The sequence below is a fragment of the Vombatus ursinus genome, unplaced genomic scaffold (assembly GCF_900497805.2).
Source record: "Vombatus ursinus unplaced genomic scaffold, bare-nosed wombat genome assembly UNPS02014810.1, whole genome shotgun sequence".
Classification (NCBI taxonomy): Eukaryota; Metazoa; Chordata; class Mammalia; order Diprotodontia; family Vombatidae; genus Vombatus; species Vombatus ursinus.
In genome coordinates this window covers 47,703,864-47,717,941 of record NW_020954588.1, presented here as the reverse complement: position 1 = coordinate 47,717,941, position 14,078 = coordinate 47,703,864, and the positions used below count along the sequence as shown (strand labels likewise).

Here is a 14,078-nt window from a genome sequence, read left to right as displayed (position 1 = left end):
GAGAGAGAGAGAGAGAGAGAGAGAGAGAGAGAGAGAGAGAGAGAGAATTCATGTATATATTTCAAACAAAGGAGTTGGTTACAGGGTACAGGGAGAGGCTCAGCCTGGGTTAGCTGGGGAAGCTGACTACTCTTCTTGAATCAATCAGCTCTTCAGGGTGGGGTTTTATCTTCTGTTTATCCATTTGTTGAGTAAAGTTCCCAAATACCAGACACAGCCATATTAAAAAGCTCAAAAACATGCAAATACATTTCAAAGAAAATCAGGCTGATTCCTTTTCAGTAAAGGGCAATTAAGTAACAAATAAATACATGATCTTCTGATTATTGGCCATGTGGTGCTTCTGCATCCCTCTGCTCACACCTTTTAAGTGAAGATTATAATGAACTGGTTGTAGTTAAAAAGAACAAAAACAAAAAAACAACTTTTGATATTTGGAGAAGTAGCACAGCACCACACAGCAATTTATTTATTTTCAATACTGTGGGAACTTAATGAGGTACAATGCCAGAAACAACAATTCAGGTCTATTCAGTTGGATAAAATTTTATCAAAGGTTTACTCTATGCAAAAAAACCTTCCTAAGGGCCCCTAACCAAAGCCCTCAATAAGCACATAAAATCAGGCAGTACTATTATGTATTTGGTCTGGATTTATTTCAAAATTATCTACTCTTTTTTTTATGACTTTAACCTTTTCAAAACCAAAATTGCATTGTTTCTCATATAGAAATGATAAGCAAAAAGCAATTTAGAGAAATGAAGCATTTCCAGAAATGGCTATTATCTTGACTGCCAATATGGTTTCCTTGCAAACAGTTTGAAATAGTTTTGCCATCCTATCTGAAAAAAATAATCTTTTGACAACTATTTTAAGTAGGAAGACCATGAATTCCCTTGAGAGTTGCTGGCAAATGAGGAAGTTCACAGCATGTCTCAGAGCAGAGGATGGCTTGTGAAAATGCTTAAAAACATTTCAGTATCTCAACCATCTCAAAGGAAATGTTGTTTTGCCTCAACAATCGAAAGAAACATTTCTATTCTAGACAAACCAGCATTTCAAATGAAAGTTGGCTGAGTGGGTTATTTTATTTGGAAAATACTTTGTGGTGTAGACAGTGTTCCTGTAAATTTGGCAATGATCCCTTACCTCCACAGTGTACACAAATATGGCCAGTCTTTTATTATTACTCTTATTATTTTTATTCCCGTTAGGGTTCTCCATTAGGCAGTTAAAGATCATGTGCCTCTGAGTTCTGACCCAGTGAAGTATTCTATTCGTATTATATCCCATATTTGGGATGGGTGGAATTCAACAAGTAGAGATGAAGAAGGACATTTAAGATATAATTGTGTTTTCCCTCTCAATGGAAAATTACTGCAACCTGATACAGAGACAGTTTTGATTCTCACCACCCACCTTCCCTTCCTTCCTCCCTACCCCTTACACACACTCCAAACACACACACACACACACACACACACACACACACACACACACAGAGCTATCAAACAACAAAGAGAGATTTTTTTATTTGAGATTTTGAATATCAGACGTAACTATATTCAAAACCTCTAAAACCTTTAAACACATCGCAAAGATAATTAAGGACTCCTTTATATAGGAATGGGGCAATGAATTTTTTGCTATTCTTCCCCTTAGTGGAAATTGAAAATAGGATCTTAAAATCCATTTTGACAAAATAAACTTTTATTGCCGCAGCCTCTTAGGATCATGGATTAACAACTCCAGAGGGACGTGAGTAGTTACTTTTCACATAAAGAAATTGAAGCCCGTGGGGTGAAGTTACTTGGGTGACTATATTCATTCCTCTCCCCCCTTGGCCCCATGTGTTTGTTGGAAATAATATAAGTTTTATTTGCTAATTCCCTAGTTGTATATATGTGAGAATATGTGTGTGTGAACCCTGGCCAACTTTTGATAAAATTTTGCCAGATTATGTTGAAAGAACTTTAGAAAAGTTTTAAAAATAATACCCAGGCTCTCTTAAAAAGAGCAGATGTTTTAGCCGAGTAGCCATCTGCCTTGCTTTGATCAGCTCTATTCAATGTAAATTTAATGGTCTGACCAGGAAATCATTTTACCCAGACTTGAATCTAGGAGAAACTTATGGTTCTTTGAATAGCTGTATAGCGCAATGGATCGAGCACTGGGTTTGGAAATCAGGAAGACTCATCTTCATGAGTTCCAATCTGGCTTCAGATACTTCCTAGCTGTGTGACTCTGGGCAAGTCACCTAACCATATTTGCCTCAGTTTCCTCATCTGTAAAATGAACCAGAGAAGGAAATAGCAAACCAACTCCACTATCTTTGCCAAGAAAACCCCCACAACAATGGTAGCCATTAATCTGACCCCATACTCCCTTAGACTTACTTTGACTTAACAAGAATTCAGGAAAAGGAGTTCTTTACATAGACAGAATACCTGAAGTCTAGAAGGAAGGATGGGGAAAAGTAGATGAACTTTCATTAGGATTTTCCTCATTTTTCAGTTTCTTTCTTGCCTGAAGTGTCCAAAAAATGCATCCTGTTGCTGTGAATGGTGTCCTCAGAATCCCACTGTGAACTACCTTGAAACCGAAAATTTCTGTTCAGTGTTTTAGTAATTAATCACTATCAGATGAGGTCCAAAAATGCAGTCATAATTCTGTCAAATTATATCATCATTCCACTGTAACAGATGAAAACAAAGCTTGTAAATATATTCTTGTTCCAAATTTAAGCCTATGAAAATAAGGAAGGTATCTCCAATGCAGGCAGTAAACGTACAGATGTGCCAGTTTGGAGATTTTGAATGTCCCTTGGACTGACATACTGTGGGACCTGAGTGTCTCCCTCATGTCATAGTCTACCCGCCAGAGATGGAACGGAGGCATTATTAACAACAAGCCCATTGAAATGTGCCCCTAAGAGCACAGAGGAGTAGCACAGATTCCAGTCAACAGAGTAATTTCCAAAAGGCAAAAAAATTTTTTTTCTCTTCTTTTCAAACTGTTGGCTTGTTTGTGGTTACTGCCTAAGGACCTTTGGATCAAACTGTGTCCTATGATAGCAGCAGAGGGAATGACCTCTAGCTGTCAGCACGGAATAAGAATTATTCTTTTGTACCGTACCAGCAGCCCAGTAGGATCCTCATGCTGAAATCAAATCCCCATTTTACTTACTAGACTCATGTCGATCAATGTCTTTGCTGAAGGTAATAATGCCCGTTATTTATCGCATGCCTTAAAGACTTTGCATTGAAATTTCATCATCTCGAGGTAGAATTTTCAGAGATCTTTGGGTCAATCTCAGCCAACCTCCTCATTTTACAAATAAGGAAATAGAAACCAAGAAATTAAGTGATTTGCCGAGGGTCGTGGAGTTGCCGAGCTCTGGGGCAGGATCTGAACTCAGATCTTAAGCTCTGTGGGGGTAAGAAGGAATCTTCTCTTTTCGAAATTCTCCATTTCTCTCAGGGCTTTACACAGTTAAGCAACAAATGAATATATGTTGAATTGGATGAGGTTATATTATATTGGATTGGAACAAACTGAGTTGTTCTCCCCAATGAAGCGCCCAGTCATCTGTCTGACTGTGTTAGCTGCATCTTCAGCTTGGCATGCTGAATGATGTCAACAAATCCCTTTCTGAAAAAGACGCATTCCCTTGCTCCTAGCTCAGTGGGATTCAGAACCATGCTGTGTTTGTAACAATAGCTAACTCTTAGATAGGTTTTTGCTCTGTGAGGGCCATCTTCATTGTGTCCAGAACAAAGGGAAAAGCAAACCATTATTTATTATGCACTTTGTCGTTGCCTATGAAGTACAGGCAGAGGCGGTCTATACTTACTTTCTTCCATTTTCCTGCACTTCTGCAGGCTGCCCTGCCCTGAGGGCTGATCTATCAGCCTGGAATGGGCATTGCATCTGGTTTTTATTTCTCCTTAGTTTCTCCTGAGGCTTTGGCTGAAGCGAGTTCTCAGCTCCCCAAGAAGTCAAGCCAATATAATCAGCCATCGCTTATTCAGACATTTTTTAACGCTTACAAAGGAAAGCAGCAGATCAGCTCTACGAAGATGCGGTGACCGTCTGCTGCTATCAATAATTTATCTCTTCGATGGCTTTAAATATGATTGTGTTAGAAGGCAAAGGGAGGGGCTGGCTCATTTCTCATTTTTTATAGTACCCTAATCCCATGATAAATAGCTGGTGTTTGCGTTTTACTAGTTCAGACCTCCCTGGTCTCTGCTGTGCCTGGCAAAGACCACAGAGGGTGCCCACAGGAGTGGTGTTAATGGGAGAGCCCTGTAGAATGGGCCCAGAAAATTGAATAAGGCTGAATGTAGTCCCACTTAATTCTTCTGCTCTTATCTTAACTCATTTTTAGTAAGAAATATGATATGGGAATATCTTGGCTCAGAATTTCCTATTTGGTTTCCTTTTATAATAAAATGTTTTTTTTTTCTTTTTTGTTGGCCTGCCCAGAATCACAGCAGCTGTGGCTTCCGGGGGGTTGACAGTTCTGCCCCACGGATTTGACTTGGCATCCAACCTCATTGGTTTTTTTGTTTGTTTTGTTTTGTTTTTTACACTGAGACAAATACCTCACATTAGCAGAGTACTGTTCATAGAGCATTTCCCCCATGACATCTCATGTGAGCCTCACAGCAACTTTGTGAAGTATATAAAACAGGAATTATTCCCATTTTCCAGATGAGGAAAATGAGGACCAGGGAAGTTAAATGACTCATCCAGATATTCGTGATCCACAGACATGCCACGTCAATCCAAGAAAGGCTAGGACCCTATTGTATTGCATTGCTACATGTAAATATAAAAAATGAATGATTGTTAGGAAAAACAATTTTCTCATCCATTTTTTGTCCTCAGAGAAGTTGTTCTTGTTTGTACACAGTGCAAAAGGAGTTTCAAAACCCGGTACCTAACACCTTCTCGTTATCAGACATACTTTATTATGCAAAGATTATTAAAATGACGTTTGGCTGGCTGTGGAAATGAGGGTCATGCATGTTGTCAAGTATGCCAAGTATGGGGACAGATGGCTGAAAAATCCCTGTCTCCCTCACTCCAAGGGAGCTGAAACAGATCATTCAAATTAGATTTCTTGGCAAATTTTGTAATAACCACAAGCACCATGATTTGCTAAGTTAAATTATAGTGTAAGGTCAACATATAACAAATTAATTTTTCTTAGAAAAATCAAAGGAGTATTGAGAAACAGGCTGATTGCCTCTATTAAAAAATCCTTTTTATCCACACTATTACTTCTGATTAGAATCATTGGTAGAGGAGGGTCTGGTAACATAGGAGTAGTAGTAGTAGTAGTAGTGGTGGTGGTGGTGGTGGTGGTGGTAGTAGTGGTAGTAGTAGTAGTAGTGGTGGTGGTAGTAGTAGTAGTAGTAGTATTAGTAGTAGCAGTAGGAGTAGGACATTATACTACTAGTAGTTGTATAATAATAGATATAATAGTAATAATAATCATGTAATTCAGTTGTGTCTAACTCCTCATGACCCCATTTGGGGTTTTCTTGTCAAAGATAGTGGAGTGATTTGCCCTTTCCTTCTCCAGCTCATTTTTACAGATGAGGAAACTGAGGCAAACAGGGTGAAGTGACTTGCCCAGGATCACACAGATAGTAACTAAACTAGTGTCTGAGGCCGGATTTCAATTCAGGAATCGGTCTTCCTGACTCCAGGCCAGGAACTCTATGCACCATGGCACCACCTAGCTTCCCCAATAAAAATCTAGAATTTCTGTAACACTTTCTGGGGCAGAGAATGGACATTTGATTTCATTGGGATAGGGAGCCCTGGATGTGCAGGTCTATACCTTCTCTGAAAATTAAAGTCTTGAAGACTGTATGTATAGTTTTGGGGCACTGGAGATTAAGTGACTTGCCTGGGGTTATGTAACCAGAAGGGAACCCAGGACTTACTCGTCCAAAGATCACACTGTTCACAGTGTGGTAGCAATTTTAAAGCCTGCAAAGCACTATATATCCACTCTCCCATTTAAACCTCATATCTACTTTAGGAGGTATTATTATTCCCATTTTACAGAGAAGGAAACTGAGTCTCAGTGAGATGAAGTACCTTGTCTATGTTGTCATAGCTACTAATTGTGAGAGGCAGGATTCAAACACATCTTCCTTATTATACATCCAAAACCCTCCATGCTGAATTCAGTCAATAAACATTATTAAATGCATATTGTAAGGGCTGTAGATTCAGAGATGCCTCTGTTCTCATGGAGCTCATGGTCCAATGGAGGAAACAACATTCAAACAGCTGTGTGTGAATCTCTATCCGGGCTACATGCAGGATTATTTGGAAATGATTAGCAGAGGGAAGAGGCCAGTATCAAGGCAAATCATGAAAGGCTTCTTGTAGAAGGTGGGATTTTACCTGGGACTTGAAGAAAGCTGTGGGAGCAAGGAGGCAGAGATGCAAAAGGAAACCATCTCAGGAATGATGGATAGCCGAGGGAATTGCCTGGAGTTGGGAGATGGAGTATCTTGTTTGAGAAATAGCAAGGAGCTGGGTGCAATTGGAACCCAGACCATGTGTAGGGAGGTGGCATAAAGTGTGAGAAAACTAGAAATGAGGTGGGGCAGCAGAGGAAGGGCTTTGAACACCCTATAGTATTTCTAATTTGATCTCGCTGGTGAAAGGGAGCCATTGGAGTTTGATCACGGTTGTGCTTTAGGAAGATCACTTTGACAGCTGAGTGAAGGACGGACTAGGGGGGAGACTGGAGGCAGGGAGACCAGTCAGAGACTACTTAAGTATTCTAGGTAGGAGATGATAAGGGTCTTCCAAATTCTCAGTTTTGTATGAGTAGTGGTACTGAATTTTCCTTTTTGTTTTTCAGAATGTCAGTTAAGGGCTCATTGCTAAAGTTCTATTTCCTATCAGTGTCACTAAATTTATATTATTTCTCAAGAATGAAATAGAATAAAAACTGTGAATCCGTGAAGTTGTGCATTCAACTTGAATAGACTCAATATGGTTGACTGCAGGAACATTCTGGCATCAAAGTTAATCATCTTACACCGCTCCTAGACGCTCTAAAAGCAGATGTTGTGGTGTAGCGAGCAGTTTCAAATACATTCAGCTGAAAACTGTCACCATCAGTCAACTTCATTTTGAAACGTTTAAGTATCTTTATAACTTATTTTACAATATCCATGCATTTACCAGTGTATAGAATATATTTCAGTTTACAAAGGTAGAGAATCGGTTCACCATTGTTTCTATAGTTTCTGCATATATGAGGGTAATGTCAAGAATATTGTCTTTTTTGTTTGTAAATGATGAGAAGAGATTCCAGCTTTTTTCAAACTTGTGTTTCTTGTTCTTCCATTGTAGGGTCGCTGTTCAAGAGAGAACTGCAAATATCTCCACCCACCCCCCCACTTAAAAACACAATTGGAAATAAATGGACGCAACAACCTGATTCAGCAGAAGAACATGGCCATGCTGGCCCAACAGATGCAACTTGCTAATGCCATGATCCCTGGCGCCCCGCTACAACCTGTGGTAAGCCGGCACTCGTGATATTCTCGTTGTCCAATCACGTCTTGGCATCCAATACCTTTTCAAACAGGCCATTGGAGGGGAATCTAAACTGAATCAGAATGGAGCGTGTGACGTTTTCAGCACTTGCTGGGAACCAGTGGCTCCAAGCTCTAGCATCGAACACTTCATAATATAACTCTCTTTCCTATAATTATTGCAAATGGCGTCCAAGCTCTTGCGTACTGAATTCTCCAGTTTCACTAATGCTCTTTGGGAGCTCCAAGTCATTAAGACCATCATAATCATGTGTTAAATACATTCTACAAACATCACTTTGAAATCATAGTGATCTCCCCAAGATTGTTCATAGTCTGTTCCCTGGGTTATTAGTCATGGTTCCTTCTACCTGGAATCGAATCAGACATGCATGTACAATTTGCAGAGGCTGAAGAATGGTTTCCCGTGATAGCCTGACAATTTTTAAAGCTAATATAGAAATAGCTACGCTGTTAGTAAAACTTTGGGATCACGGATCCAGTGTGCAAGTACGTGGGCAGTACCGTGCTACCATGGTTATTTTGCTGTTAGAAATCACAAATTAGGGCTGTCTTCGGAAGGGTCCCACTGAGGCTGCTGCATCTATTTCATGGCTGAAACCATCAGGTAAGTGAGGCAATTGAGGAATGTTCCAGAAACAGCTGTGTGTTCCACTCCTTTGACTTGCCCGCTCCTTTTCCTGGTCCTGTGAAGTGGAGAATTTTAAGGAGAGGTTTTCAGTGGTCAGGAGGAGGTGTCTTCAGGGGATAGTCAGATTCCCATGGAAATGAGGTAGTGAGACTATTGATTGAAAGGGAGTTTATTGGGAACAGAAGGAGAATAACAATTATCTGTACCTATAATAGAGGTGAGAAAATATGATTCAGAATACTTTCTTTTAACTGGCATTTATTTTATTTTAAAAGTTAACACCAGCTTAAACATTTATAATTTAAATTGACACAGATGCTAACCTACTCATTTCAAACTACTATGCTGGGGGCAGTTTACTAGCTTTAATTTCTTAAAGAAATCCATGAAGATACATTCCCTCCTGGTGCAGGATAAGATTTCTTTCTTTCACTTTTTGGACCTTGCCAGTAGCCTTGGGGCATCTGATAGGTACATTATAAGTAGCTACCAATTTGTGGAAAACATGATATCACCCTTAATGTTAGATAAGTTGCACGAATTAAATATTTAAAGCACACTTAGCATCAGATTGCATTCTCTCTGTAATAGGAAGCATTACTAGAGGCAGGAAATGTTGTTTGCCTTAATAGTTGAGCACTAAATTTGGCCATAAATTTCAATAATTATTATAGAAGAACCATCCATGGAACAGATTGAGCAACGACCTCAGTCGGACCCGTCCAGAGACAGCTTTAGTTTGTGATTTGAACCCAAGTGTGCCTGACTCCTAAGTCAACACTTCATGCTCTCTACATCTCTGCCTCTCACCTGACTTTGTGATTCCAATGAATGTGAAAATAGCATCCTACATGATATGGAAAACCAACTTTAGGTAATCCCTGGTGTGAATAACCAGCTGAGATTACAATTCGGAGTACCTTTAATGAATTTTAAATCCTGGCTCTGATATTTAGTACTTGGGCAATTCATTCTGTACCTCAGTTTCCTCGTCTGTGAAATGATGTAGTTGATCTAGCTGTGCTCAAAATCCAAGAGTCTTTCCCGTTTTCCTTCCCTCGAGTTTCTTGTTTGCTCAGACAGTATTAGCAATCTTGTGCAGACTGTCCTCTGCTCATCATTTGTCATGTTTCCAGGAATACCTGGAATACTTAAATTGTTTTTGAGAGCTTACTTGTCCATTCTGCCCGGGAGTGGTCCAGACAAGGCTTTACTGTTACCCCTGAGTGTCCCAAGTCAACACCTCCACATCTAAAAAGTGATGTTAAGCCATTCGGTGTCCCCTTTCATCCACCCTGCTGTATGTGGTATGACTCTGGAAGAGGGTGTCTAGCCTGTCTCCAGGTCATGTGAGTGGCTGGCTCAATTTGGTGAAAAGTGTCAGCCTTGGTAGAGAATTGTTTGAAGTGAGACAACTTGGTGAGGTGAGGAGAAGGCTGGACTGGGAGTCAGTGAGAAGAGTGTTCAACACTCACTTGGAAACAATCAGAACAATTATCTCGCAGGTTTATCCTGATAAATAAAACAGTGCCGTCAAATGCTTTGTAAACCTTACAGCTCTGCAGAATTGTGTGTTGTGTTTCTCCAATAATTGGGAGAGGGAGAGAGGGGGGAGGGAGAAGGGGGCATAGAAAAGAGAGGGGAAGACAGAGAGAGAATATAGGAGGGAAAGAGGCGTATGTGTGTGTGTGTGTGTGTGTGTGTGTGTGAGAGAGAGAGAGAGACAGAGAGACAGAGAGAGACAGAGACAGAGAGAAAGAGACAGAAAGAGAAAGAGGGAGAGACAGAGAGAGAGACAGAGAGGAGGGAAGAGGGGGAAGAGAGAGAGAGGAGGGAAGAAAGGAAGAGTAGGGAGAGACAGAGACAGAAAGAGACAGAGACAAACACAGAGAACCAGAGAGACAGAGACAATGAGACAGACAGACACACACACACACAGAAAAAGAGAGAGAGAGAGAGAGAGAGATTGAGAGATGGCATACATTATTGTATAGTAGAAAATATTAACTGGATTTGAGGTCAGAGGCCCTGGGTTCAAATCCACCCGTGTGACGTTGGGCCTCCCTGGCTCTTGCTTTGTTCCTCTCTAAAATGATATGATCGGACTGAATGATCTCTAAGAGTTCTTCCAGCTCTAAAACTTTTCTGCAGGTTCACAAAGAAGCCTATTTTGACTTTCATGCCTTTGCATTTAATTATTTTTTCAGAGTAACATTTAAATAAATGGTAAAGATTGGCAGAGAGAGACAAGAGACATTCTCTATACAGCCTGCTTTATTCAGACCCTATGCAGCTCCCTGGGAAGAAATGAAGGGGCTTTGATTTTTTTTTTTTAATCAATTACTATGGAGGCCCTAGCTTCCAAAATAGCCTCACTGGCCTTTTGTTTTCACTGTGTGGTGGGGAGGGTTGTAGAAAAATCCAATCAAAAAGCCCTGCCAAGTGTTAAAGCACGTTCAGAAACAAGACTTCTCACTTTTTGATTGGCATAGAATTAAAAATGTAAGCACTCTCTGTTTTCCTTTCCTATTTTTACAATTGAAAGGAGAATCCTATTAAAATGTCATTTCAGACGTGTTTTATATTTTTTCTTAGCATTCTATAAAAGATTAATAGACGCATAATACACATAGACAGCTATGTGTGCGAATGTGTATGCGTATTGATGTATGTTACTCCTTAATGCCCAGTGACCTCATCTCCATAAATCATGACACTGTCCATGTACAATTTGAGAAGGAATGACTTTATTCCTTGGTGTTTGTAATATTTACTTTGTGACCTCCCAGGCGTTAGGACTTTCCTCCTTCTCAAATTATTGATTTCTCTTTTTTATATCCTGTGTGTGACATTCTTGAGGGGAAAAGCTCTTCTGATTTTTGCTTTTTTGTTTCAGTGTCTAGTATGATGCCTTACATACAACAGGAGCTTAATAAATGTCTGTTGCCTGTGAATTTAAAGAGTATCATGTAAAAGGCTGTCTAGACTGAAACTCACACGCTAAGAAGACCCATGAATGGTTTGAAAGCATTTACTCCAAAGCAAGTTAAGTCAACAGGCATTTAAGAAGCACCTACTTTGTGCCAGGCACTGTGTTTAGCACTAGGGACATAAAGCAAGAGAAAAGACAGTCCGTGCCCTTGACGAGTTCACAGTGGCGTGCAAACGACCACTTCTAAGCAAGATACATACAGGATAAAGTGGAAATGGCCAGCTGAGGGGAAGCGTTAAGGGGAATCAGAAAAGGAGGCTTCCTGGAGAAGGTGGACTTGTAGCTGAGACTCCAGGGAAGCTGAGAGGCAGAGATGAGGAAGAAGAGCATTCCTGGCAGGAGTGATGGCAGGGGAAAATTGGAAGACAGAAGTGAAAGTTTTAGGAGGAAGCGGGAAATAGAAAGGGTCAGGCCCCCCTTTATGTTAAGTCCATATTTGGAAAATGGTTCATTCAATGTCTAAAAACCTAGCCCTAGCCACTAATTTCTGCAGCAGAGCAGAACAATGAACACATTCATTAATTAGGGTCCAGCGTTCACTCCTGTTTATTTTCAAGGCTAATCACTGATTTGTTTTTCAATGAGATGCTGAGCTTCCTTGGAAGCTGTGGGTATTAATTAGGCAGTGAAAATGTTTTTTTTTTTTTTTTCAATTTCACATCATAGCCCTAGGCTCAATCAGTACAGTAAAAACATTACTGTCAAAATAGAAACAAATTAACAAGTGATTAGCCTTGAAAATAGAAGTGTAAACAGAAGCGAGTGAGATTGCTAATTGTTCTTCCCAGCCATGGGCTTTAGCCAGCCCCAGGTCTCCACGCAGCCATTTTCTTTGTTTTGACTATTTATAACCTCAATAAATGTTTCCTGGGACACTTGGACGACAGTCCTCATCCCTTGCTTCTGCCCTTAGCTTCAGTGCTCCAGTGAAATGATTTCACCAGATCTCATCGGTTCCCTCGAAGAGAAAACGGAGTGGTCCTTGGTCTGTCCAGTTTCTGTCATCCCCTTCAGCAGCCCACTGTGCAGGCTGATTGCACATCCTGTCCTTTCAGAGCTCTCTGTTCCAGCCAAGCCGACCTGTTTCACGCTCCAGGAAGGCTTATCCCATCTGCCGCCTCTGCCTTTGCACGCTCCGGCCGGTGCCTCTCCCCTTTCCTCTGATGTGCTTGGTCTGCTCAGCACCGGCTTGAGCAGCCTCTCCTGCAAGAGACAGCTCTTGGTGACCCTTGTGACTAGTGGGTCTTCCCCACCCTCAGCACATCTCTTTGATTTTACTCTGCATGCATTTTCTATAAAATGATCTAGATTTCCTTCCCGAAGAAGATCGTTTCCTTGAGAGTAGAGGCTGTTCAGTTTTTGGATGTCCAAGCACCTTGTACTCCACTTGGCTCATAGTAGGGGCTTAATAAACCCTGGTTAAATTGAACTGATTGCACGATATTTTCTGGAATCAATTGGGCGTTCCACAAGTATGTTTGGCACGCTAAATACTAGGGCTCTAGAGACAAGTAAAATAATCCTTGCCCTCAAGGAGTTCACATTTTAGTGGGGGACAAAAACCAAACCAAAACAAAACCCCATGTACTTACGTGGGTTATATACAAAATGGCCCACAGCAGCTCTAAAGTTATTTGGGCAGGTGAGGCACTAACAGCTGGCGGGATGAGGCAAGGCGCTGCTGGAGACACTGATCATGATGAAGGCTGCCCAGATCAGACCCCGCTGCCCTTCCCTGAACGCCGGCGCTGGAGAAAAAGAGCGGGGAGAGTCTTCTACAATCTGTACTTTGAGAAATGAAGAAATGGTACCTTTCTGCAGCCACTGCAACGAAGTCCCTCAGTTTGCAGCTCTTCGTGCTGATGGGGCGTCTGGCTGTTCGTGAAATAGCTCTCATTCTCCTGAGTGGGAGCAATTGGAGATAATGGGAGGCGGATGAGTTGAAGTTGCAGCCCTTTGGAAAATGATGTGGCTTTGCCTACAGTGTCTTTAAGCAGACAGCAGGAAGGAATTTATTCCTGCTGGGGTAAATTTGAAAAATAAAGAAATATGAATTGTCTTGGATACTCCCAGGAGCAAATTCAGGGGAAAATCCTTTTGATCTTAGAATGATGATGATTGTAATTAAGAAGTAATAATTATTATTCTATCAATGGTTTAATATATTAATAATAATCTCACCCCTTGAGATTTGCCAAGTGCTCTGCATATGTTAATGTTATATATTCAAGATGACACATGTAATGTAGTAATAAGAATATTATTGCTATATAATTTGTAGTAAGGGGAACACAGGGGCAGAGTGGATGGAGAGACAGATGGCTTTGGAGTTGAGAGGACTGAGTTCATGTTTGGTCTCTGACATTTACCGGCTGTGTGACCCTGGGAAAGTCACTTAGCTTCTCACTTTACAAGCCTATGGCCAGCTGCAAGTCTGCAAGCTGTCAGGAAGCTTTTTTTTTTTTTTTTAAATCAACCGTGTCCAGCCACGGTGCTAAACACTGGGGATGCAAAGAAAGGAAAAAAATCCTTGTTTGCAAGGAATTCACACTGTAATGGGAACAAGCATGTACCTGCAGGATCTGGCCAGCAGAACCTTGAGGGAGGCTGCTGCAGTCCTGAGGGAGAGCGAGCGTCCTCTCCTGGAGTTCCTTAGACCAAGGAAATGACTAGGATGGCATTCTTCCCCTCCTCTTCCCCCCTCCTCTTCCCCCTCCTCCTCTTCCCCCTCCTCCTCTTCCCCCCCTTCCCCCCTCCTCCTCTTCCCCCCTCCTCTTCCCCCTCCTTCTCTTCCCCCCCACCTCTTCCGCCTCCTCCTCTTCTCCCCCTTCCCCCCTCCTCTTCCCCCTCCACCTCT

At 41.2% G+C, this 14,078-nt stretch overlaps 1 protein-coding gene across 12 annotated transcripts in view; it reads left to right on the top strand.

The window, feature by feature from the left end:
• The window catches only part of MBNL1 (muscleblind like splicing regulator 1), a 253,748-nt gene that overhangs the window by 198,049 nt on the left and 41,621 nt on the right, over positions 1–14,078 (top strand). For all 12 annotated transcript variants that reach the window (XM_027875810.1, XM_027875809.1, XM_027875815.1 and 9 more), the window contains one exon: positions 7,393–7,563. In XM_027875810.1, the coding sequence (XP_027731611.1) occupies positions 7,393–7,563 (171 nt within the window). The remainder of the gene's footprint in view (positions 1–7,392; positions 7,564–14,078) is intronic.